Source organism: Panthera uncia (assembly GCF_023721935.1).
Source record: "Panthera uncia isolate 11264 chromosome B2 unlocalized genomic scaffold, Puncia_PCG_1.0 HiC_scaffold_24, whole genome shotgun sequence".
Lineage (NCBI taxonomy): Eukaryota > Metazoa > Chordata > Mammalia > Carnivora > Felidae > Panthera > Panthera uncia.
The window spans coordinates 5,599,875-5,626,659 of record NW_026057580.1 but is presented as its reverse complement, the minus strand read 5'-3'; the positions used below and the strand labels follow the sequence as shown (position 1 = coordinate 5,626,659).

At 52.1% G+C, this 26,785-nt stretch overlaps 1 protein-coding gene across 1 annotated transcript in view; it reads left to right on the top strand.

Annotated features, from left to right (window-relative positions):
• Positions 1-9,064: 9,064 nt before the first annotated feature.
• FGD2 (FYVE, RhoGEF and PH domain containing 2) overlaps positions 9,065-26,785 on the top strand; it is a 20,452-nt gene continuing 2,731 nt past the window's right edge. Inside the window, exons 1-11 of the mRNA XM_049653194.1 lie at positions 9,065-9,314; positions 12,572-12,803; positions 14,564-14,644; positions 15,798-15,946; positions 17,666-17,822; positions 18,039-18,177; positions 18,945-19,003; positions 19,268-19,414; positions 20,110-20,202; positions 26,462-26,541; positions 26,626-26,764. Coding sequence (XP_049509151.1) covers positions 9,247-9,314; positions 12,572-12,803; positions 14,564-14,644; positions 15,798-15,946; positions 17,666-17,822; positions 18,039-18,177; positions 18,945-19,003; positions 19,268-19,414; positions 20,110-20,202; positions 26,462-26,541; positions 26,626-26,764 — 1,344 coding nt within the window. The 5' untranslated portion in view covers positions 9,065-9,246. The remainder of the gene's footprint in view (positions 9,315-12,571; positions 12,804-14,563; positions 14,645-15,797; positions 15,947-17,665; positions 17,823-18,038; positions 18,178-18,944; positions 19,004-19,267; positions 19,415-20,109; positions 20,203-26,461; positions 26,542-26,625; positions 26,765-26,785) is intronic.

Here is a 26,785-nt window from a genome sequence, read left to right as displayed (position 1 = left end):
AATGAGCTTTGGCTCACAGTGAGTGCAGCTGCGTACCCTGGAGTTTCTGCCCTGTGACAGCTTAGGAGGGACAGAAAGTAAAAATCCCCCTTGATGCCTTCGACCAATATTTATTGAGCTCCTACTATCTACTGTTGTAGATGCTGGGGATATAGCAGTAAGCAAAATAGACATAAACACCTGCCTTCTTGCACTGACATTCCAGTGATGGAGATAGACACTAAACATAACCCCCCAAAGTTAGTGTATCAGCAAGTGAGAAGTGAGAAAAATAAAGCAGGGAAGGAGGACTGGGAATGTGCAGTGGTGGTGCAATTTGGGGAGTTTGTGGGAAAGAGGAAAGGCCCTGGTGAGAAGGTGATGTTAAAGCAAAGATCCTTTTTTGAAGTTTATTTAATTTGAGGGAGGGAGAAGGAAAGCACAAGTGGAGAAAGGGCCAAGAGGGGGAGAATCCCAGGCTGCCTCTGCACTGTCATCACGGAGCCCGACACGGAACTCGATCTCGCAAACCACAGACAAGGTCGTGACCTGAGCCAAAATCAAGAGTCAGACGCTTAATCGACTGAGCTCCCCAGGTGCCCCTAAAGCAAGATTTGAAGGAGGTGAGAGGGTGAGCCATGCAGGTATCTATCTGGCAGAAGAGAGTTCTAGGTAGAAGGAATGGCAAGTGCAAAGGCCACGAGGTCAGTCAGCATGTGGCAGGTTGGAAGGCAGAGAGGAGGCCAAATGCTCAAGCAGAGCAAGAAAGGGAACAGGGGTGGAAATCAGGGCAGGGAGTTGGGCCTTGTAAGCCATTGGCTATGGACTTGACTATGACACGCAGTGAGGCATAAGCTAGATATATCCCTAATATAGCCCAGTGGAAGGTAGCCTTTGAAAAGATTGGAAAACTGAGGCTAGAGTAGTGGACATTCTGGCAGTTTCTTTCACATTTTCTCTGGGGACACTGGGGAGGGGGCTAGCTCGCTCACACTGGAGCACTGAACCCTGAGCTGGGTGGAAAACTGAGAAATGTACACAAGGCCTGGGGGGAGGAGGGAGGACAGGGTTAGGGCTTGAGGAACCTGGTCAAGATAGACAATGAGGCTGGAGGGGGGCGGGGTGGCGGGCGGTGTGGGACCAAAAGCCAAACTCAAGAGAGGGCAGAAAATTGAGGAGGGAGAACCCTGCACTCTCCCATGACCCCTTCCTACATGCTCAGAATGTCCTGTTCCCAGGAGAAATTTGGGGAGGGCCTACTCCATGGCAGGCCCCATGCTCACTTCTGGGGACACAGAGAGAAATAAGCCAGGGTCCTGGTCTCTCTCTCTCTCTCTCTCTCTCTCTCTCTCTCTCAGGGTTTTGTAAGGAGTAAAGCCTCAGGCAAGATTTGAGAGGGTCATTTGTCATATTTCCCCAAGGTCCTGGGACAGGGGCTCTCTGTTGAAAGGAAAGAAGGAAGGGAGAAAGCTGGTGGGAAGAAAGGAGGCAATTGTGCGGCTCTTTGGTGGGAGAAATGGATCTGAGTGGGCTTTGCGTGGCTGGTAATAGAGCAGCACTCCCAGAAGCATGGAAAGAGGGGAGCTTAGTCACAGAGCAGGTGCGTTAGTGTGGGCTCGCAGGCAGAGAAGAGGTCCCGCTGTTGTGTGGGAAGATGGGAAGAGGTAGCTCAGGCTGGGAAGCGGGTCGTGGAAGAAAGGTCGCCAGTGGGCAGGGCAGCTGGCTGTGCAGGAACAATTTGTTCTCTTTTTCCACTTGGAAACCTGTCGGTTCTCTCCAAGTTGCTTATGTTTCTGCACGGGCTGCTGTGGAGGACCCAGCAGTCCTTGAGAAAGGCCCACAGCTGTTTGGATATAAAAGAGTGACCCGGAGCGTGAGGCCCCACACGCTGGCCGTGTGCTCGCACTCTGGGCGTCTTCTCAGGCACGGCCTGGCACCGTTCCTGGGCTGTGGCCTTGCCTGGCTGGCTCCCTTCTGGCGCCTCCCTGCCCAGGCCCGGGGCCTAGCTCTGTGGGGGCCCCCTCGCCTCCCCCAGAAACACAATCCCTCCCTCTGCCCCCTCCCAGCCTCCCAGGGGCATATCTCATGCCTCCTGCACAGTCGCTGTCAGCCCAGCCCCAGCTACGATTTCACACACACCACCCTTCCCTCTTCATTCCCGGTTTCCCAGGACACCTCCCTCGGCCCCACCTGATGCCTGCCTCTGGTGACCTTGAGTCCTTCCTGAATAGTAGGGTGGGTGCCAGGGCCTGGCAGGCACAAACGTTGCCCAATCCCTGAGAATGCCAACTTTGAAACTTGATCGTTCGCACGCTGAAGAAGAAAGAGCTGTTTCTGTTCTTCACTGACGTCCTCCCGGCCACCCACGTCAGGACTGACACACATTTGCTGTCTTGTCCACTTCAGCCCTCTTTGCACCCTGAGAGCCGACCTTCCGCCTGGGCAGCCAGCCCTTGGCTGGCACGTACTGAGGGAGTGTGGTGTGGCCTCTCCCGTGTTCCTCCCAGAGCTAAATGGCTCTGAATAATGACACCACTCAGATGGAAAAAATTTCGGACCCCCGGGGCCACAAAGGGGCAGGGGTACACAGCAGCCAAATATGGGAGGCTTTCTGGAAAGGTGACCGGCAGGAAGGCCGACGGGCGCCTGAGGCCTGGCACCCACGCCTGCTGAGGGGGCAGGAGACAGACCAAGTCCTCCTAGAAGACAGCTTTGGTGGGATTTCCGGCAGAGGGATGAGTGGAAAAAGTCTGGCTGTTTGGGGAAGGACGGGGGAGCCCAATCTATGAGGGATGTTGTTAGCTCGCTCATCTTCCTCCCCGAGTCAGGGACTGGCCATCGGGCCCACCCCTCCCTTTGGCACTGGTGGTGTGGCCTCTGCCCTCACATGACCACCCAGAACTCCCAGCCAGGGCCTCCCAAAGACCAATAGTGGGGTAGAGGATTCAGGCCAGGGAGGGGGAAGGGGGCTGCGAGGTGGCAGGCATGGGCTGGTGGGCAGGAACAGGTTTCAGCTGGCTGCCTGCACCTTCCCTGGAGCTGCGTCATCCCACTTGATGTCTGTCACAGGCCATTAAGCTCTCAGCAGGTGCTATGCTTGACTGAGGCTGGGGGCGGGGTTGGGGACAAGGGGGAGCCCTGAGAACACACCAGCCTGTTCCCTCCCAGGCCTTGGCTCACTAGAGATAAATGCTCCTCTTGGGAATCTTCATTCCCCCTCGACAAAGCTATGCCCTCACAAGCCCCTGGAGATTTCCTGTGTGTGCACACACATACACACACACACACCCACCCATAGCATCCAGGCCCTAAATTCTGACACTTCTTCCCTGCTGGCCCCCAGATGCCCCCTGCTGCCCCAGGCCCGCCAGTGAGAGGCCCTTTGGATGCCCCTAGTCTGCACACAAAGCCCTCTTTGCATCCCAGGGCAGAGTTCTCTTGACAGCCGGCCACATGACCCAGCCCTGCGGTTCCTGGTGGGGCATCCCTCCCAGGCTCTGTCCCTCCCTCTTCCACCTCTCTGGGCTGCAGGGAACTGAGCTCTTCCAGCTTCCTTTATGGCTTTGAAAGCAGAAGGGAGAAAGCACGAGACTTATTCATGCCAAGGACCCCAAGAGCCCTGAAATAGGGATCTCCCCACGTAGAAGGAGATGTGTTCATGCCCATCAGATCAGGGGCTCCTCTGCTTAAAACTCTGTACCCACTCCTTGGGGCGCCTGGGTGGCGCAGTCGGTTAAGCGTCCGACTTCAGCCAGGTCACGATCTCGCGGTCCGTGAGTTTGAGCCCCGCGTCAGGCTCTGGGCTGATGGCTCGGAGCCTGGAGCCTGTTTCCGATTCTGTGTCTCCCTCTCTCTCTGCCCCTCCCCCGTTCATGCTCTGTCTCTCTCTGTCCCAAAAATAAATAAAAAACGTTGAAAAAAAAATTTAAAAAAAAAAAAATAAAAAAACAAAAACAAACAAAAAAAAAAAACTCTGTACCCACTCCCCTTAACTCACAAGCACATCCACTCGGCAGACAGAGCCTGCCAGGGCCAGACCCTTGGAGTCTTCTCAGCCTATGTCCCGTCATTCCCCAGCCCCTGGACACCCAGATGTGCTGGACTGTCCGCTCTTCTCCCCAGTCAACCCTTGGTGTCTCAAGCCTAATGCCCCTCTGCACATGCTGTTCCTTCTGTTTTGAATGCCTTTTCCACCTTGTCCACCTGGAGAGTTAACTCATCCTTCACCCTTCAGGTTGCCTCTGCTAGGAAGGCTTCCTTAATAGCACCTACTATTCTCTGCAGACTTTGATGCCCCTTCTTTCGATCCCTTGTTCAAAGCATTTCCCACATCATAGTTTAGTGGTTAACAGGCCCATCTTCCTCATTAAACTACGAGCTAAGGGGTAAGGGACTGCGTTTAATCTATAGCTTCTATCCTAATGCTGACACATAGTAAGTGCTTAAGAAATACTTGTTAACTGCATGCATGACTTAATAATGGGGCAGAAGAGATCAAAGTAAGCAGAGAGGAACACCAGGTCTCTGAGGAAAGAAAGCAATTCCAGTGGTTGATATCAAGGAAGGCTTCCTGGAGGAAGTGAACTGTGGAGACATTCCAGGCAAAAGGAACTGATTGGTTAAGGCAATGGGGTAACCATAGCAAAGGTCTTCCATCAGGATCAAGAATGTGTGTACCCAAAGTTCCCTGAGTGTCTACTCTCTCCCAGGTCTCACTCTGAGCCCTTACACATGGCACGGTCCCATTTTATCTTTCCAACCACCACGGGAGGGTGGCGCTCTAACGATCCCCATTTCACACGAGGAGAGTGAAGCTCAGTTACTGGCCCAAAGCAGATAGGTTGGATTTGATGAAAGAAGTAGAGGGGCACCTGGGTGGCTCAGTTGGTTGAGCATCCAACTTCGGCTCAGGTCATGATCTCGCAGTTCACGAGTTCGAGCCCAGCATCGGGCTCTGTGCTGATGGCTCTGTGCTGATGGCTCGGAGCCTGGAAACTGCTTCGGATTCTGTGTCTCCCTCTCTCTCTGCCCCTCCCCCACTTGTGCTCTGTCTCTCTCAAAAACATAAAAACATTAAAAAAAAAAAAGAAGAAGAAGAAGAAGCAGAGCCCCAGGAGTGGCAGAGGATGTGGGGTCTGACCTTTTATGACGCGGAAGCTGCTTAAAATATCGATGCTTCTGAGTCCAAGATCATCAAAGCAGGCAGTGGGGAAGATGGGTGTAAAATGGGGGAAGCAAAAATGGACTGAATCTGCAAAGAAGGGCTGGGGCTCAGCAGGATGAACAGGCAGCCACCTCCAAGCCACCAACCTCCATGACACAGGTGACCTGCAGAAGCAGCAGGCCCCCTTTGTCCTGGAGCCAACCACACACCTGTCCCAGGAGCTAGACAAGCTGGTGGTCTGTGGCGAACCCACTGAACTGGTGGAGAGGGTGTGTGCTGAGCCTCGGGGGGATGCCTGCAGGCGAGAAGCAAGTCAGGCAGAAAGGCTGGCAGCACAGTGAGGGGCTGAAGTGGGGGGACCGAGGAGACAGGGCCCCGGAAGATTATTTTGGGCGTGGGTGTCTTGGCTCTCCTTCCTGGGCTGATGCAGCTCTGAGGGTACCTGTGCCATGTTCAGAGTTGAGCTACTAGGTGGCCTCCTGCAGGTGCCCCTGTGCCCTCTCCTGGCCTATGTGAGGGGCACATCTTGCTGTTTGGGTCTAGACTCTGCTCTAGAAGCCCAAGGCACTGGCAGCTGAGGGCTGAGATAAGCTTCTGGGCTCAGGGTGTAACATTTGTCCATTCCATATGGCTTCTGAGGCCCCACTATGTTCTGGACACCCGGCTGGGCTGGGGACCAGACAGGCAGTGCGTGTCCCCGGGCCCTGCCTGCAAGGAGCCAGTGTATAGTCTGGTGGGAGGCAGGGGAGGAAGCTGGGCACCGGGCAGTTGAAGGGAGAGGAGCATCAAGGAGAGAAGCCTCCCCAGACCTGGGAGGACATCCAGGAAAAGTGGCATTTAAGGATGAATCTGATCAAGTCCCCAGCTCTAACAACCATGGACAGGAAATCCAGGAAATCAGCCCTGCAATTGGCAAAGTCCTGACCATGGGACCTGTTGGGCCAGCAACTCAGTGTCCTCTTAACTGTCTTGTGCGAGAACACGAAAAGAACAGAACAAACCTGTGGGTGGAGAGTTAATAATGGGACATTGTAACATGTGGACGTTATTTGGATCCTGATTTTTCTTTTTATTTTTTTAAGTAATCTCTACCCCCAATACGGGGCTCAAACTCATGCCCCCTGAGATCAAGAGTCACATGCTCTACCGACTGAGCCAGCCAGGTGCCTCTGGATTCTAATTTTTAAAAAATGCTGTTGGATCAGTCTACGCAGGCTGCCGTAACAAGATACCCCAGCCATAGAGGCTTAAAAACAATACAAATTTATTTCTCACAGTTCTGGAGGTTGGAAATCCCAGATCAAGGCACTGGCAGGTTTCCTTTTCCGGTGAGATCTCTTTTCCTGGTTTGCAGCTGGCCACTTATCTCCACGTGGCCTCCCCTCAGAGGGAATGTGGGGTGGGGGGAGAGGTGGGTATGAAGAGATTGTTCCTATTCTTCTTCTAAGGCCACCCATCCTTTTGTTTTTTTTTAACAGTCAAGTTTTTTTTAATGTTTATTTTTTTAATCTTTTTTTAAAAAATGTTTATTTATTTTTGAGAGCAAGAGAGAGAGAGCGCACGCAATCAGGGAAGGGTCAGAGAGAGAGAGGGAGACACAGAATCCCAAGCAGGTTCCAGGCTCTGAGCTGTCAGCACAGAGCCCGAGGTGGGGCTCGAACTCACAGACCGTGAGATCATGACCTGAGCTAAAGTCGGACACCCAACCAACTGAGCCACCCAGGCGCCCCTTTTAATGTTTATTTTTGACATAGAGACAGAGCATGAATGGGGGAGGGACAGAGAGAGAGGGAGACACAGAATCTGAAGCAGGCTCCAGGCTCCAAGCTGTCAGCACAGAGTCCGATGCGGGGCTCGAACTCACGGACCGTGAGATCATGACCTGAGCTGAAGTCAGACGCTTAACCAACTGAGCCACCCAGGCGCCCCTTATTTTTATTATTATTTTTTTTTATTTTAGAGAGAGAAAGTGAGCTGGGGAGAGGGGCAGAGGGAGAGAGAGAGAGAGAGAGAGAGAGAGAGAGAGAGAGAATCCCAAGCAGGCTCCATTCTCAGCATGGAACCTGACTCCGGACTCAATCCCACAATCCTGGGATCATGACCTGAGCTGAAATCAAGAGCTGCAGGCTCAACTGACTGAGCCATCCTGGCGCCCCAGGCGACCAATCCTTATAAGGACCTTACTTTTCTGACCTCATTTAAGCTTAATTACTTCCTAAAAGCCCTATATCCCCTATACAGACGCTCGCTGGGCTAAGGCTTAATAGATGAATTTTAGGGGGGGGACACAATTCAGTCTGTAGCAGATGACATTTATGAAGAATTGGCACTTTGAATGTTGACTAGGTATTTGGTTATATTGGAGAATTATTAGTAAATATCTCTCGGGGTATGATAATGGTAATATTATTATATATATATATATACATGTACATGTATATAACATATATATGTATGTATGCATATGTAGAATAGTATTACCGTATGTGAGTATATAATTTATATATATAAATTTTTAATATATATTTATATATATAAAATATATACACACTCACACACACACACACACACACATACACACATGTACGTATATAAAATCTCCTTATCTTTTAGATGCACACCAAAATATTTATGGGTACAATCATCTGACCTCTGGGATTTGTTTCAAAATGATAAGGGGTAGTGAATGTGGCCATAGATGAAGCACTATTAGCCATGAGTTGATGCTTGTTGGGTCTCGGTTATGGGTTTTGGGAATGCATTATATTTGTCTACTTTTGTATGTGTTCTAAATTCTCCATAATAAAAAGTAAACACAAAAAGTGAAGAGGGTTATTATCGAAGTTAGGGAGGAGCCAAAGAAATTGCCAGAAGAAATTGCTCTGAGCTAGTGAAGCAGTTGGGTGTGTGAGGCCCCAGGGGTTTACAGGTGCTGGAGCGTGAAGGTGTGCCAGTCACTTCAGATATCAAGATGACTGAGGCTCTGTCCCCACACTCCAGGACGAAGACAAGTCTTGATGGAGAGCTGGAGAGCCCTGGTTCGGGACCAGCGAGACTAGAACCCGGTGGGAGAGGCTTGGAGGGCCAGTAAGGTTTGAAGAAGGGGAATGCAGGCGATGGGCATTTGTTGTGGAAGGGCTGGGAGACCAGATGGTAGACAGGCGGAAACGACCCAGCATGCTAAGACAAGGAAGTCTGAGGAGGACACGGCAAGAACGTGATCATCCGGGTTCTCAACCAAACCTTTGCTGGAATTGTAGGCCACTCATCTTTGCTTTGGAAATCTGACTTCTTTTGCGTTCTTACTGGGTGACTGCGCAAGTTACTTAATCTCTCTGATCCTCAGGGTTTGTTGTTTGTTTTTGTTTTCGTTTTCTGTAAAATAGGGATAGTAATAGGACCTACCTCATAAGGCTATTGTGGGATTAAATGAGAAACTACTTGTAAAGCACTAAAAAGAGTGCCTGAGTTAGCTGTTATTATCTGAGTTTCAGGGAGGAAGCCGCGCTCCCCTGGGGCAAGGAGGTGGAGACAGCAGTCATTAAAAGACTGAGACCAAGTAGAGAGGTGAGAACAGCACTGTACCCCTCCTTGCTAGCCCTTAACAGGTTTGTGATCTATTTTTAATTAAAAAAAAAAAAAAAAAAAAGCTGTTTCCTCACAGCGGTGAGCAGGTCAGATGCAGAAAAGAAGCTGCTGAGAAAGCCCCAAGTAAAATCCATTGGGCCTTATGAGAAAGTGTGGTTGGCCAAGCTCAGCCAAGGGCTGGCTCCAGAAACTACCTCTGGACCCCACTGCCCCCTGGGGGTGGCCTCTGGAATGAGGTCTACAGGAGTGAAAGGTCAGACCCTGGGTGGGTGGGCGGGGCCTGAGTGGGCTCCTCCCTCTAGAGGAAGCAGGGGCCTTTCCCTTTGGGGCTGTGGCTCTGGGACCACTTCCTCCTTCTTACTCTGAAGCTGGGAGCAGGCCTCCTGAGCCCTCTGGAGCACATTCCAGGATGCCTTAGCCCATCTGTGACCCCGGGTGGGGGTGGCTGAGGGTGCCGTTGGAGGCCACCTTCTCTGCTTCAGGGGTAGTTGAGGACCACCCTGGAGGTCTACAGAATGGAGCAAGAGAGTAAGGAGAAGCTGGCATCTGTGTCCAGTCTGGTGACTGTGTTTGAAAACAGCAGGTATGGGGTGGAGGGGGGTGGGAAGGGTCGCCAGGGCGGACTGGTGGCCTCCCTCTAGCTCCTCTGCCCACCCTGGGCCCCCCTCTGCCCACTGCCAGGCCCTGGAGCACATGTTCTGCCAGTCTTCAGGCTGAGGATCAGGGCCAGGACTGCCCTGGGGCCTCACAGCAAGCAGTTCTCTCTCTGGGCCCTTCCTGGACACCTCCTCCTGTCTGGGCAGTGCCTGGGTTCGTCACAGCAGCAGGCAGTGTCATTGGGCACCAGGAACTGGGCAGCAGTGAGAGTGTGTGTGTATATTTCTTAATGTTTATTTACTTATTTTGAGACAGAGAGAGACAGAGAGAGAGAGAGAGAGCACACATGCATGCAAATGGAGTAGGGGCAGAAATAGAGAGACAGAGAGAATCCCAAGCAGGCTCTGTGCTGTGAGCACCAAGACTGACCCGGGGCTTGATCTCACGAACTGTGAGATCATGATCTGAGCCGAAACCAAGAGTCGAATGCTTATCCAACTGAGCCACCCAGGCGCCCCAAGAGTGCATATATTGATATGTTGGGGAGAGTCCAGATGTATGTAGTTATGAGTGAGCGTGGGTGGACCAAACAGTGTTTGGGCTGCAGGACTCCACCCATTGGAAATAATAGCTAATACTTATCAAGCACTTACTCCTTATAAGTAGGACAACCATATAATTTATCATTCAACTCAGGGTACAATTAAAACTGAAAGTGGATGCCATTCAATTTTTTTGGCAGAGGGGAGAGGACAATAGGAAAAGCTGAGACTGTATCAGGCAAACCAGGATGTATCATCAGCCTACCTTTGGAGCATTTTTCTATGTGATTTTTGTTACTTATTTCATTTAATTATCTAACAGCCTCCTGAGAGTAGTTCTGTTTCTATTCCCATCTTATAGATGAGACAATGGGTGCACAGAGAGGCAAGGGGGCTTAAAAGACTTTAAGTTCATGGGTAGGGGCTTCCATTTGAAGGAAAAAAAAAAAACTGGGCCAGATGTGTGGAGGTCATTGGAGGCCCTGGCAGCGGTGGTGGTGATGGTGTGTGCGTCTGTGAGTGTGTCTGTGTGTGACATTAGTCTACTCTGCCGGCATTCCTTAAGCCCAGGACTGTGCGAGGGACGGTTGTAGGTCCCTCTGGAAATAGACTCTAAGATAGAAATTTGCTTCTGGGGATAGTTTTGGGAATAACACCTGTTGGAGCGAGGGATACAGCATAGGGAGAAGTTGAACTGTGTGCACTTGAAATAGAAGCCTCAGGCTGTCCTAAGTTGCTCTGAAGCTGAGATGTCCCTCAAGTCGTTCTAATTGAGGCAAAGGGGTGGGTCTTTATACCTCCACATGGGCTAGTCATTGGATGTGGACTTGGCCTGAGATGAGGCAGTTGTCTTCCAGGGAGGGCAATTCCCAGTCGGCCACCATACAACCAACAACTGGGGAGAAGAGCTCCTCAGTCCTGAAGGGGGTGTGGTTGGTACAATACAGCATCACACAGGAACTGTAGCAGACACAGGAGCCGAAAGACTGATCCCTGCTGGGATGATTTTCGTCTTTGGATGCCAAGCTCATGAAATTACTATGATGCCAAGTCATAGACAATAGATATCCTGAGTGAAGCCTAGATTCTGAGTGCTGAGGGCACTCAGAGCAGACGAAGACTTCTGTGGCCTTCAAGGTGCATGTGGCATAGATGTGGACCTAGAAGGGCAATTCAGCTTCCTGAGCCAGGGACCTTACCCTGACTCTCCCAGAGTCCTTTGCCAAACACGTTCTGTTCAGCACCAAGGACAGCTCCAGGCACCGCCTTCCTGGACCCCCACCCCACCCCCTGCTCCCTTCTGTGTGGGGAGAGAGCACCACCTCACTCAACATGCCAGGCATGCTCAGTGGAGACCCTTAGCAGGTGTGTTGTGCCCAGGCCACACCAGGCAAGAGGAGGCAGCCCTCAGACCAGAATGGGGTCAGAGGAGGCCTTGTCTGCAGGGTGAGAGTCACCTCTTATCATGTGAGAGGCCCTGTGCCAGCAGCCTTGGCTTTGGCTTTCTTGTGAGGTCTTCCAGCCCCTTAGCTGATGTGAAACTGAGGGGGGAAGAGGAAACAGAAGCTGGCCTGGCGCACTTGGAGGGAAATGCAAGTGCTGAAATGCAAGGGAAATGCAAAAGCTGAAACCAAATGTAGAACAGAAAGCCTGAGGCCCAGCTGTTTCCGTGGGTTGAGGAACCAGGCACTGAGGTGCCAGAGAAGGGTGGGGGAGCTCATGAGGAGCCACTGAGGACCGGGTTCCAATCCTCTCTGCCACCAGCTAGCTGAGTGACTTGGGGCAGACATGTTGACCCGCTGGACCTGTTTCTTCTCGACCCAGATGGGGAGGGGCAGTTTAGGGATCAGATGCCTGATCTGAACTCCACCTTTGCCACCCCCTCGCTGCAAGTTACTTATGCTGCAAGTTACTCTCTGTACCTCAGTTTCCTTAGCTGCAAAGCTGGGGTAATGAAAACCTGTCTCAGAGTTTTGGAGATTTTGTACCTGTCTGGTCCTCCATTGCCCAGACTATCTGTCTCATCGCAAGCCTTTTCATACTAAAGGGAATGAGCACAACCCAAACCGTGGGCTATGACTCAGTGAAGGTGGCCTCTTTTATCTAAATACTTTAGCTGGCCTGTAGACTCTGCACTCAAAGATACCCTTCAAAGGCCCATCCCGGGCGGAACAGGGAATTGCTGCCAGACTGGCTTCCCCCCACCCTCCACCCACCCACTAGAGGTGTGGAAGGCACGGCTCCCATTGCAAAGTCCCAGCTTTAGCAGTCCTGCCCTCCCTGTAGAGTGTTCCATGGCTCCCTCCTTCTCTCCTAAGATTTTAGGGCCTTTCCTGCTGCAGAGACTTAACATTAAAACAGAGATGAGGTGTACAAGTGAGGGTGACCTGGGGCCACCTAAAAAACACTATATGCAGAAAGAGGGGTTCCTCCTGGCATTTTAAACAGGGAAGTATGTAGTTTCCCAGAAAACAAAACAAGTCTACACTGACTCATTTTGAAAACTGGAGTTCCCTCCAAGAAGATGTTGGAAAGGAAGTGGATGTTTTACTTAGCAAACTCCTCCTGAGTGCCAGGCACTCAGGGGCCTCTTCACACCTGTGATGTGCATTGATCACTCCTAAATCCCTGACCAGGGAAGTGCTAGTCTTCTTCCTACTTTGCAGACAGGAAACTCTCAGATCTGTTTTGTTCATTTCAGGACTCCAGGAGCAGCAATCAGAGTCTCCAAACTGGAGGCTGAACGTCACCTCCCCGGGTACAGCCTTACCCCGTCTGCAGAACCATGGAAGGAGTCCCACGTTGGGGAGAGCCTGGGGTCTGAGCCCAGGACAGTCAGCAGGAGGTACCTGAACTCCCTGAAGAACAAGCTGTCCAGTGGAGCCTGGAGGAAATCTTGCCAGCCCGAGATCCACCCTGGGCCAGGGACGCAGGTGCCTGAGGGCTGGAGCGGATGTGGGGAGCTGGGGGACACCTCCACGGACCTCCCTGCAAATTCTCTCCCAGCCCAAACCAGCACTTCTCCAAGCAGGGGTCTTATGTCAGCAGAAATCAGTTGAAAGCTAGATTCTACTCCCTTAACAGCCTTTGATTACATGCCTACAGTTCACCCCATTGTTCCATTGTTTCACATTCCCTTCACTGTAGGAGTTTTTTAGGCAAAGACATTGAAACTCAGATGGCTTAGGGGTGCCTGGGTGGCTCAGTCAGATGAGCATCCAATTCTTGACTTTGGCTCAGGTCATGTCCCAGCGTCGTGGGATCGAGCCCTGCATCGGGCTCCAAGCTGAGCATAGTAGAGCCTGCTTAAGATTCTCTCTCTCTCTACCCCCCTCCCAACTCTCTGTCTCTAAAAGAAAAAAACAACCCCATAAAACTCAGACAGCTTAAAAAGGCCACCACACAGCTGTCCAAGGCCACACAGCTTGTGTGAACCTGGCATCCTTCCCTGGAGTGGCCTCAGTTTCCCCACCACAAGAGGCAATAAGCCCAAACTAGAGAGAGAGATTAGTGCTGATCCTACACTTAGACTGATCCTGGACAGGTCACCTCCCTTTTCTGCATTTCAGCTTCCTTGTCTGTGGAGTTCAAGGGCTAGGCTGCGTGGTACTGTGTCCCCCGGAGCCAGACTGCCAGTGATCACACCCCAGCTCTTCTGCTTCCTGGGTGACCTTGGGCAAAGCACTGTAGCTTCTTTGTGCCTGTTTCCTCATTTATAAAATGGGAATGGCGATCACAGTAGTATGTTGCAGTTACCAGTTGCTGCAGAACAAGCACCCCAAAATGTGGTGGCCGAATACGATTTATCATTTCTCACAGTTTTGTGGACTGACCAGAACGTATGGATGGTTTTTCTATTGGTCTCACTTGGGGTTTGTCTTAGGTTGGGCCGAAAAAATACCACAGACTGGGTGACTTTAGAGAAATATATTTCCTTGCGATTCTGGAGACCGGAAGTCCCAAACCAAGGTGCCGGCAGGGTTGGTTTCTGGCAAAGCCTCTCGCCTTGGCTTATAGACGGCCATCTTCTCACTGTGTCCTCATGCACATAGTCTCCTAGTGTCTGTCCCTCCTCTTATAAGGACACCTAATCCAATTGGATTAGGACCTCACCCTTATGACTTTATTTAACCACGATTATCACCTCAAAGGCCTTATCTCCAAATACAGTCATATTAGCAGTTATGGCTTCAACATATGGATTTAGGGAGGGGAGCACAATTCAGTCCATAAGAGGGTCTCTCACATGGCTGCGGTCTGATGGTGGCCAGGGCTGGAATGCCCAAGATAGCTCAACTCTCAAGCCTGGTGCCTGGGCAGGGACAGTGGAAGGCTGGATTCAGCTGCGGTGCTGGCATTGCTGGGCCTTTGGCTCTATGTAGTCTCTGAGCCTCAACGTGGCCTCTCTATCAGCCAGACCTCCAGAAGTAGTGGTTCATGGCTCCCAAGAAGCTTCCAGGCCTCTTAAGCCTTAGACCCAGAACTGGCACAACCTCACTCCTGCCCCATCCTTTGTTAAAGCGATCCCAGCGCCGGCCCAGATGCATTGTGGGAGGCCATGAGTGTCGGGAGGTGGGCGCTCACTGGGGCATCTTTGGAGACTACATTGGGGTCTCCATCAGAGGAGACCAGAAACTGTGTCTCTCCTTCTCCTCCTGTTCAACCCCCACCCCCGGCCCCCCCTCCCCCACAGATGCCAGAGGAAAAGAGAATCGTCCAGGAACTACTGGAGACAGAGAAGGCCTATGTGGCACGCCTCCATCTGCTAGACCAGGTCAGTGGCCAGAATACCACCTCATCCTGCCCTGAGCCCCAGCACCCAGGTCTCCTCATCCCGCCCCTGCTCTGCCTTCTGTACACCTCACCAGAGCTGAGAGGTAGGGCCTGGGATTTGATTCTAGGGCGTTCAGTCCCCGTTGGCCGAAGTTAGGGCAGAAATCAGGAAGTAGCATTAATGCCACTTGCCATTTCACCCCCAGCACTGGGGCTGGCCTCACGTGTAGCAGAGCGCACACATCCTTCCAGTCCCCATGCCTCATCTGTCACCCCAATGCTCGACACCCTCACCGTTATTATCCCTTCACACTTTCTTTTTTTTTTTTTTAGTTTTTTTTTAATGTTTATTTATTTTTGAGACAGAGAGAGACACAGCATGAGCAGGGAAGGTGCAGAGAGAGAGGGAGACACGGAATGTGAAGCAGGCTCCAGGCTCTGAGCGGTCAGCACACAGCCCGATGTGGGGCTCGAACTCACGAGCTGTGAGATCGTGACCTGAGCCGAAGTCGGACGCTTAACCGACTGAGCCACCCAGGCGCCCTCCTTCACCCTTTCTTAAGAGGGTTAAATATTTGGAAATCAGGAGGAGGATCTTTTTCTTTTTTTTTTTTTTTTTTTACTTTTTTTAAACTTATTTTGAGAGAGATAGAATGCAAGGGGGGGAGTGGTAGAAAGAGCGGGGAGGAGAAAGGATCCCAGGCAGGCTCCGTGCTATCAGCGCAGAGCCGGATGTTGGGCTCAAGCTCACAAACCGTGAGACCATGACCTCAGCCGAAGTCAAGAGTCAGACGCTCGACTGACTGAGCCACCCAGGCGCCCCAGGAGCAGGATCTTTAGTGTGGCGAAGTTCAAGACCTTGGCAGATGCAAGATGGACCCATCTCTGACACTCACCAGCTGCCAGCCTCTCTGACCAAGTGTGTCTGAGTCTGGAGGCCTTCATTTGCCCATCTGTAAAATGGCCAGAATACAACCCTCCCTATCTCTTCCTGAGGTTGTTTCGAGGATGATGGGAGACTGAAGAAGTGAAAGCATTCAGTAACCTAGGCGGGGGGGGCCCTAAAGCCCCTGGGCTGTGCTTGTCTCCCCCTGGGCTGCTGTGTGGGTGGCTCTTCTCTGCCACAGGCCCAGTGACCACAGTGGTGGTTCCAGGTGTTCTTCCAGGAGCTGCTGAGGGAGGCCCGCAGCAGCAAGGCCTTCCCCGAGGACGTGGTGAGGCTCATCTTCTCCAACATCTCCTCCATCTACCAGTTCCACGCGCAGTTCTTCCTCCCGGAGCTGCAGCGGCGGCTGGATGACTGGTGAGGTCCCCCATGGAGCCCTGAGGCCCCCTGACCGCTGCCCCAGCCAGGTCAGCGTGCAGACCCCGGGGCACGAGGTTTGGCCTTGCTGCGTGGCCATGGCAGTCTCCTCCTCTGGGCTGGGTCTGTGTCTGTCCTCAGAGTAAGGGGCTTGGACAGATGAGTGCTGAGGGGCTGTGTGTGTGTGTGTGTGTGTGTGTGTGTGTGTGTGTTCTGGGGAAGGGGATAGATAGGTCCTTGCTAGGCTGAGTGACTTAGGAGGCAGTGGAAATAGCCCTCGCTGACTGAGGGCTTCCTACATGCCCGGCATTGGGCTTCACACCTATTAATGTTACTATTACTCCTCTAATTTGCAAATCAGCCCGCTACGTGATCATGGTTACGCAAGAAACTGTCTTCATTTTCAGAGGTGACCACTGTAGTGTTTGGTGATGAAATTACTCACTGTATACATTTTGCCGAAGCAATGCCATGACGTCCGGCATGTCTTTTAAAATTCTTCAGCAGAGGGGTGCCTGGGTGGCTCAATTGGTTAAGCGGCCGATTTCAGCTCAGGTCACGATCTCGCGGTCCGTGAGTTCGAGCCCCGCGTTGGGCTCTGGGCTGATGGCTCAGAGCCTGGAGCCTGCTTCCGATTCTGTGTCTCCCTCTCTCTCTGCCCCTGCCCCATTCATGCTCTGTCTCTCTCTGTCTCAAAAATAAATAAAACGTTTAAAAAAAATTAAAAAAAAAATAAAATTCTTCAACAGAGAGGAATGTCCATAACTGTTAAATCCAGTGATGGATACATAGGGGTTCATTATTATGTTCTTTTTAGTTTATGGTTGCTTGACGTTTTTTTTTCACAATAAAATGTTGGTTTGTGTGTGGTGGTTTTTTTTTTATTTTAATTTTTTTTAATGTTTATTTTATTTTTGAGAGGGAGAGAGAGAGAGACCCAGAATCCGAAGCAGGCTCCAGGCTCTGAGCTCTCAGCACAGAGCCCGATTCGGGGCCCAAATCCACAAACTGCGAGATCATGACCTGAGCCGAAGTCAGACGCTTAACCTGTTGAGCCACCCAGGAGCCCCTGTGGCGTTTTTTTTGTTTTGTTTTGTTTTTAAAGACAACCCTATGCCTAGCATCATTCCCATTTTTTTCCAGTGGGAAAAGGAAGGGACAGTGAGGATAGGTGGCCTGTCCGAGAACACACAGTTAGAGTAAATGGAACAGTTAGGAATCAAACTCAGGGAGGCCAGCTCCAGATCGCGGCCCCTCACTGCTCTGCTGTAACAGTCCCTGGGCTGACCTTCGGGCCTTACCACAGGATGACCCTGGATCCGTTCTTATCTCCTGAGCCTCAATTTCCTCATCTCTAAGATAGACCAGTGACCATCTCTTGCAGAGTTAAATGAGATGAGACATGTGGCATGTTTTGAGCAGTGCTTAGCCTGTGGCCCTCGCTGCTGTCACGTCGGAGGCCTTGAGTGGTTACTGGATACGTGTTGTGGGCCCAACACTATGCTGGGTCTTTGGGGTGGAAGAGAATAGCATCTGCCCTCCAGGGCTCAAGGTCTAAGGGAGGTTGGACCGTACACGTTTGGGCGAATGCCTACACCCAGAGGTGCAGTGGAAGGACTGTTACGAGGAGTTCAGAGAGCCTGGCCTAACCTGACCCTGCCTGAAGTCAAGAGAGGAGGTCCTCAGGCTGAAGGCAGTACCTAGGTGGCCCTCTTGCAGGACAGCCACCCCCCGCATCGGCGACGTGATCCAGAAACTGGCCCCGTTCCTGAAGATGTACAGTGAGTATGTCAAGAACTTTGAGCGAGCCGCCGAGCTTCTGGCCACCTGGACTGACAAGTCTGCACCCTTCCAGGAGGTGATCACCCGCATCCAGGTGAGGTTGGGTGAGGGGTGGGACAGAGCCTGCATTGCCACCCCCAGTGTGCACTGGCTCAGTCTCCCTGAGTGACTCTGGCCACCTCCAGGCTCAGCTGTTTGCACACGCTCCAGCATCAGCCTGCCCTGCCCACGCCCGTGGCCCTTGGGGTAGCCTGTCCCCCCCCTCCTCCGTTCTCGCCTCCACTCTTCCTCTCCCCATCTCTTCCCCAAGAGCAGCGAGGCCTCCGGCAGCCTGACTCTGCAGCACCACATGCTGGAACCTGTGCAGAGAATCCCACGCTACGAGCTGCTGCTCAAGGAATACATCCAGAAGCTGCCAGCCCAAGCCCCAGACCGGGCAGATGCTCAGAGTGAGGACACCCCTCCCCCCCAGAAATCCAGGGAGCTGGGGAGGCCTGAGCGACTCCCATTTATTTCTTGAACACCTGCTAACATGCTTGGAATGACTATCAGCTATCAGGCACTTCTTAGACATTATCTCTACCATTAACCTTTTTTTGGTAGACATCAGCCCAAGAGAGATCAAGTGACTTGCCCAAGGTCACACAGCCAGAAAGGGGCAAGGGTGGCATTTTTTTTTTAATTTTTTTAATGTTTTTTATTTATTTTTGAGACAGAGAGAGAAAGAGCACAAGCAGGGGTGGGGCAGAGAGAGAGAGCAAGACACAGAATCCAAAGCAGGCTCCAGGCCATCAGCACAGAGCCCAACGCGGGGCCCAAACCCACAAACCGTGAGATCATGACCTGAGCCAAAGTTGGACGCTCAGCCCACTGAGTCACCCAGGCGCCCCCAGGGGTGGCATCTGAAGCTATGCCTGTATTATGCCAAAACCCATGGTCTTTCCAAAGCACCCTCTGGGTCTGGCTTGGTTTGGCCAGCAATGAGAGTCACAGACGCCTAAGCCCTGTCTGCAGTGGCGTCCACTCTCTCCACTCTGGGTGGGAAATGGCCCCCATGATCCAAACATCTCATGTGCCAGGCTACACAGTCAAGGCTGCTCCTATGGTTACTCATGGCAGCCCCCCTAGGCCACTTTGTTAAGCCTCAAGGACTTCCTGCCTCAGCCCCCAGCCCCAAATTTTCAGGAGATAACGCTGGCCCTGCGTCCCCCTTCAGAAGCGCTCGACATGATCTTCTCAGCCGCTCAGCACTCCAACTCAGCCATCACTGAGATGGTGAGCTGCCGGCCCTCATGGGCAGGGGTGGGCGTGGGGCCCTGTACCGCAGGCCTCCGCAGGGGCCTTGTACCTCCTCCCTGCAGCTCTCAGCCTCCCCCAGCCCACCCAGGTCTCTATCTGCTCATCCCCTGATCCTACCCCATGACACCTGGCCCGCTGCTGTCCTCCCCTTCACATCCCGTCCCTGTCCACACAAGGCAAACCTTCCAGAAGCAGGTGGGCCCTGCCCGGCTTTGGCTGAGGGTGCACCCCCTGTCCCAGGAGCGGCTACAGGACCTGTGGGAAGTGTACCAGCGCCTGGGGCTCGAGGACGACATAGTAGACCCCTCCAACACGTTGCTCCGTGAAGGCCCTGTCCTCAAGATCTCCTTTCGCCGCAGCGACCCCATGGAGCGCTACCTTTTCTTGGTAGGGGATGCTGGGGGGCCCATCCCGCATGGGGAGGGAAGTCCGGGGGCCACACTGCCCCAGGTCCTGCCTGCCTGGTGTCTACCTGGCACCTCAGGAGAAACAGGGAAGAGCCCGCCTCTCTGTCCTTCCCTGATTTGGCATCCAGGTGATTTGGGACAGGTCACTTGCTGCCTCTAGGCCTCAGGGATTTCTGACTGAGGGGTTTCCCAGACAGGCCCTGGGAAGCAACAGAGTCAGATTTTGAACCCAGACTGTTTGGCTCCCAACTCTGAGGTATTAATCTGTGCTCTAGGGAATGCGTAGCAGGAAGGAATTAGGTTACTGTTAAGAACTGCCCAGATTTGCACTGAAGAAGCCAGGGGGTCTCCTGGAAATCTGGAAACTGGTCCTGCCCGGAGGTCTGGAGGAGGGAGCCATAACCTCTCATGAGCCCTCGCCACCCTGAGCCCCCATTAGAAAGTCCTTGTGAGTTTGATGCCCACAGATATGGCGGCCCTTCAGTGACAGTCCTAGGTGGATTAGGGGCCAGACCACCCCTTCATCATCACACCTGTGACTCCCGTGAGTAGCCCAGAGTGTGGCGAGAGGAGAGGGAGACGCAGTGGTGTCCCGCCCACCCCCAGGGAAGCCCTGCCCTACCACCCTTCCTGCCCCGCCACTGCGCACGCGCTCACCGTTTGTGTCTCCTGCAGTTCAACAACATGCTGCTGTACTGTGTGCCCAAGGTCATCCAGGTGGGCGCCCACTTCCAGGTGAGGACCCGCATCGACGTGGCCGGGATGAAGGTGAGTGAGAGGCACCCCAACCACCGTCAGGCTTCATCCCAGAGGTGGATTGAGTATGGGGAATAGCAGGAGGGACCACGCTGCGTTCTCAACCCAGGAACCCTAATCTGGTAGGTCCTGGGCCACCGTGGAGGTGGAAAAGTTTGGGGTTGGAGGTCTCCCCTGTGGGCTCCCGTAGGCCTGGCCCACTCTTTGGGGCAGTGCCCCCCACCCCGTCCTGGCCTCGCTCTGCTTTCCCTACCCTCTACAACAGTGCTTTGAAAACTTTAATACATGCATGAGTCCCCTTGGGAGTGTTGTTAAAATGCAGGTCCGGATTTAGTAGGCGGGGCCCAAGATTCGGCATCACCCCCGGGTGATGCTTCTGCTGCACGTCCGCAGGCCAGATTTGGAGTTGTAAGGGTCTACACTGTCAGCTCAGCTGCTGGATCGTGTCATGTCCCCATCCAGAGGTGGCCACAAATGAGTGAGGAGGGCAGCCCATAACACTGCCCCATGGATTGGGCCCTGCATCATCCCATCAGATTCTCCTGGGATCCCTGCAGTGTAGGGACTGTTATTTTCCCTTGCAATTTTGATTTTTCCTTTTAAAAATCACACTTTTGTTACTGAAAAATATAGATAACACACATTCCAGGGGCCCCCGGGTGGCTCAGTTGGTTAAGTGCCAGACTCCGTGTCGGGCTCAGCGCTGGGCATGGAGCCTGCTTGAGCTTTTCTCTCTCCCTTTCCCTCTGCTCCTCCCCCCATCTCCAAAAAAAAAGATCGTTAAACATTTTTTTTTTTAAAAGATAATACAGGGGTATCTGAGTGGCTCACTCAGTTGAGTGTCCGATTTCAGTTCAGGTCGTGATCTCACAGCTCGTGAGTTCGAGCCCCGTGTCGGGCTCTGTGCTGACAGGTCGGAGCCTGGAGCCTGCTTCAGATTCTGTGCCTCCGTCTCTCTCTGCCCCTCCCCTGCTCATGCTGTCTCTTTCTCTCAACAATAAAATAAACATTAAAAAAATTTTTTAAAAAAGATAATGCATATTCCAAAATCAAATATAAAAAATATATATAGTGAAAAGTCTCCTCCCCACTCTATCCTCTAGTCCCCCTTCCTAGAGACAGTCTTTGCTTCTTTTTTTTATCTAAAAATTTTATATAAAAATGTTTTAATGTTTATTTATTGTGAGAAGGAGAGTGTGTGTGGGCACAAGCGGGGGAGGGGGAGAGAGAGGGAGAGAGAATCTTAAGCAGGCTCTATGCTGTCAGCACAGAGCCTGACACGGGGCTCTATCTCTGGAACTGTGAGATCATGACCCAAGCCGAAATCAAGAGTCGGACGCTTAACCGACTGAGCCGCCCAGGCGCCCCTAGACAGCCTTTGCTTCTTATGAGGCCTCCCAGAGGTAGTTGTTACCTACACAAACTAATAATATGTTTATTACTGCTTTTTCACTTTTGTTTCGCATAACCAGTGAAACTGTTTTTCATAGACACCGTCCTGCACTTTGCTTTTTTTTTTTTTTAACATTTATTCATTTTTAAGAGACAGAGAGAACGGAGCATGAGCAGGGGAGGGACAGGGGCAGAGAGAGAGGGAGACAGAATCCAAAGCAGACTCCGGGCTCTGAGCCGTCGGCACAGAGCCCGACGCGGGGCTCGAACTCACTGACCGAGAGATCATGACCTGAGCCGAAGTCGGACGCTCAACCGACTAAGCCACCCAGGCGTTCCCTGCACTTTGCTTTTTTAACTAACTGCAAACTCTGGTGATTGTTGCACGTGAGTAAGATACCAGCTTCCTACCCTCCGTGTAGCCACAGAGTATCCCAGTGTGTGGAAAGTACTGGAATTTGTTGGTTCAGCCAACCCACCGCTGAGGGACCTTTAGATCGTTTTCAGTGAATTAACCAATGAATTAACTACGTACGAGACTGCATGTGAGTATATCTGTAGTTAATCCCATTTAAAAAAAATTAAGGAATAAACCATGGTCCATCTAGACAATGGAATATTATTCAGTGATAAAAAGAAATAAGCTCTCAGGCCATGAAAAGACGTGCAAGAAACTTAAATGCATTTTGCCAAGTGAAAGAAGCCAGTTTGAAAAGGCTACGTGACATTCTGGAAAAGACAAAAGATCAGTGGTTTCCAGGGGTGGAAAGGAAAGGATAAGTAGGTGGAGCACAGAGGATTTTGAGGGCAGTGAAAAACTACTTTGTATGATACAATATGATACATGCCATTACATATTTGTCCAAACCCACAGAAGGTACTACACCAAGAGTAAATCCTAATGGAAACTATGGGCTTTGGGTGACAGTGCTGTGTCAACGTAGGTTCACCAATTCTAACACACGTGCCACTCCCTACAACTGCTCTAAAAAAAATTAAAAGTCTTTGAAAAGAAAACCAAGGCCCAGAAAGGTTATATTTTGCTTGGGGGTCACACAGCAAATCCTGGTCTGAGCGATCAAACCAGGTATAGCCCCGGCCGGGGCCCCTGTACCTAATCACCATACTGGACTGCCTCCTGTTAAGGCTTCAACTCAGAGGGGCAAACTTATGCTGAATCGCAGGCATAGTGGAGTAAGTGGTGGGGGAACCTTCTTGACAACTCCTCTCTGATCACTCCTGAGTCCCGGAGCGTCCTGAGGGCTGAGGCTGGGAGAAGCAGAGGTCAGGTCCGGCCTGTCCTGGTACCCTTCCATTTCTCGATCTCTTAGCCCTATCACCACCTCCCTGTCCTCTCCCAGGACCTGTCCTAGGAGGGAGGTTCAGGTAGGAGTTGAGCCAGGACCCTCCGTCCTCTGGAGAACCCCTGGGCCTCCGAGAGCCCTCAGCAGGAGGGCCTTGCCCTTGCTCCTGACTAGGCTTGCCTGGCATTTGGGGCCCAGTCAAGGGGCCTGGAAATGAGTGCAGCCTCAGAGGGTAATGAAAGCCAGTAGAGGGACCTGGGCAGCCTGTGGGGATTCCAGCCCACTCCCTGTGCCTGAGTTGACTGAGGTCTTTTATGAATGCAGCCCCTCACCCTGGGACATCCAGCTTCCCTTCCTCAGTCTTCAGAATGTCCCAGAGGCCGGGGTGTGTGTGCAGGCTTGTATGTCTGGGAGCCTTGGTGAGGGAGACTGAGAAAGGCATATTTAAGGAGAATAACAGACAGAAGTGGAGACAGGCGGCCTTGTCTCAGGGCTGGCAGAGACCCAGGCATAGAAAAAGAGAGGCAGAGATTGACAGAGAGAAAAGCCAAGAAATAGGCCAAAACAGAATCATAAAGAGAATATACACGGAGAGAGGACTGAGAGCATCAGACCCTTAGAGAATGTGTTGAGGGGTCAGTATGTGCCGGGTTCCTGGTGCCTACCAGTCCCACCGAGTACGTTCCCTGAACAGTGCGTCTGATGTTCCATTGGCCACACAGCACCTTCTCTTGAATGGTTCAGGCAGGGCAGGCACAGAGCTATCCGCCTGTCCACTTCTGTGCAGGAACCATTTTCTGAGTCTGAAGTCTAAAGGCAGTTCTGGCCTTTGATCACCATGATGGTTCCCACTGGCCTATGACCCCCTCGCCTCCTCCCTTCTGGACATTGGAGAGGCCTAGTTCTCACCAGCTGATTCTCCCCAAGGTCTGAGTTGGTCCTAATGTTGTGCTGTCCTGCACGAGGCCAGCCTGGGGAGAAGGAAGGGATAAAGGCACACACATACCCAGAGTCTCCATGTATAACTGTGCAGGTTGGGCACTGCACCAGCATACCTCCCCTAAGATGAGCAAATCTCATCTGGATTGTCTATTTACAGTTCTTACTTCTAAGTTTTTATTTATTTATTTTTGAGAGAGAGATGGGGGAGGGGGTGACAGAGATAGAGGGAGAGAGAGAGAAAATCCTAAGCAGGCCAAATGCTGCCAGCGCAGAGCTCGATCTCACAAACCTCAAGATCATAACCTGAGCCGAAATCGAGAGTCTGGGGCTCAACTGACCGAGCCACTCGGGTGCCCCTTTAGTTACAATTCTTATTGTCCGGCAGATGGCAGTCAAGCGACTTGTTCCAACAAAACCTCAACATTATGCCAGTTTGCCAACAGATGTCAGTAAAGCGTTTTGAAGAAGGGGTGTCTTTTTCTAATTAGCACAAAGGCACCGTAGGGGTTAGCAGGGGCCTGAACCGGCCCAGACCTGGGGAGTGGTTGACACTGGACACAGCAGAGCCTGGGAACTGGCCTCCAGAAGCTTCCATCCTGCCCCTCTGCAGAGGGGATCCTGGAGTCTCAGGCCAGGAGCTCCCCTCGGTTCCCCTTTTTCTACTAAAAGCATCATATTTCTTTTTAGCTCTGGATCCCAAACCTTAGATTTCTCTTCCCCCCCCCCCCTCTCCATTAGTCATGGAGTCTTGCCAGATTTCCCGATATTGTCCCCCAGGGAGAAACGTTCTCTCTTCCCAGGTGCAGGCAGGCCCCTCGTCCCCTTGCACACAGCTGCGGGAGGGGCTTTCTCCAACACCTCTCCAAGAGCTGCTCCAGGTATAAACCCTCGGAGCCTCCCCATTGCCAAGAGTTTGAGTCCAAACCACATCAGGCTCCTCCTAGAGGGAACAGACTGATTCTGTGGGCCTGAAGGTGAAGGAGACCTAACGTGGGGCAGGATGTACCAGGGTCACTGTTCTCCGGGATGTGGCGGGCCACCCTGAAAGTGGGCAAAAGCCTGGTCACCACATGGCTGGGAGCCAGCAGAGAGCCTCGAGTGTCAGTGGAACAACAAAGTTCTGCCACACGAGGGCTCTTGTCTATGTCTTAGTTTCCCTTTGTGACTCTCTCTCTCCACACTGCCTGGAAGAGGTCTGTGCTTGTAAGACTCTGGGAGTGGCGTGGAAATAGATGTTCTTGCCCCTTGGGGGCCAAAAACCTGAATTTGAATCCTCATTCTACCCTGTAGATGCCGTGTGAGCTCAGGCAGGTCTCCTACCCTCTCTGAGTCTCCATCTCCATATCTCCTAAAGGAGGGTGATAACATCTCTCTCTCTCCCAAGATTGCTGTGAAGATTTTCTTTAAGTTCCTATTACAGGAATTTTTGACCCAAGAAAGTAGTACAATGAACCCCTGTACGCTCATCACCCGGTTTCAACAGTTGTCAACCCCAAACCAGCCTTGTTTCCTCAGGAGTCTCCTTCCTAATCCGCTTTCCACTGGATTATTTAAGAGCAAATCTCAGATGCATAATCATTTCACCTATAAACACAGTACGTGTCTGAAAGAGAAAGGACTGTCTTTTTTTTTTTTTCCAATAAAAGGTGACAACGGTACTGTTATCACATCTGGCAAATGAATAATAATTATTTAGTAATATTAAGATCCTTTGGTTTTCCTTGACTGTCTCATAAATGTCTTCTCACAGACGATCTGTTTGAATCGTTTGTGATATGTTTCTTACATCCCTTCTAATCCATTACACATCCCTTTCCTCTTTTTTCTCCTTTGTTAATTGAAGAAACCAGCTCATTCCCTGGGAGCGTTTTGCAGTCTGGATTTTGCCGACTGCACCCCTGTGGTGTCATCAACGTGTCCCGCGGTCCCCCATATTTCCTGTAAACTGGCAGAGAGCCTAGAGGCCTGACCAGATTCAGCTATGCAAGACTCTCGCTGCCTGTCGCTGTCCTCGAGAGGCGTGTAGAGGCTAAGTGCTAGGGTGGATCAGTGGGTTCAGCAGTTGTGCGAATAAAAAGGGAACAGGTGTGGAGAAGCCCTGAGCTCAGTGGCCGGCACATAGTCAGCGCTGTCTGACTGGCAGCCTTCACAATGACCTTGGACCTGTGGGGTTCTGGGACAAGGGGACAGTGAAAGGCAGTAGAAGTGGGGGGTCTGTTGGGTTCTATGAATTGGGCAACCAATGTCTTCCTTCACTGTGTGGGGTAGAGGGTCTTGTTCTAGGCTTTAGGTTTGCTCTTGAAAAAGCTGTGTCCCCAAACCCAATTTATGACCCAATTTGCGTTTCTGGTGAGTCCTTTGTGAGGAACTGTCACTCCTACCTCACACTGGGCCAACTTAGCCGCTGCTAAAATTCCAGGAGCCTTGACACCCGGTGTTCTCAGAGGGCAGCCTGGTTGCGGGTGCCTTTGCTTGGTTCTGCGGGTTTAGGGAGGCCTTGGACAAGGTTGCGATGCCCGACCCTCGATTTTGAATCGTCCCTTGGGCACAATCCGCCTCCATCCACCCCGCGGTGTCTGGGGGGCAGGGGCTGACAAACCTGAGCGAATCCTCTCCCTCCCAATGCCGAGCAGGTGCGGGAGCTGACCGATGCGGAGTTCCCCCACTCCTTCCTGGTGTCCGGGAAGCAGCGCACCTTGGAGCTACAAGCGCGGTAGGCGGGGAGGGGGTGGGGGGATGGGCCCGACGGGAAAACTGGGAGGGGCTGCTCTCAACACCGTGTTCGCTTTCCGAGCAGGTCCCAGGAGGAAATGATTTCCTGGATGCAGGTATCAGAACGATCCAGGGCCCCTAGGATTCTGACCCCACACTACTCACCCAGGCTGAGGGGGAGGGTGGGGTGTGCGTGTACATGTTCATGGTGGGGGGGCAGGTGTGTGTGTGTGTGTGTGTGTGTG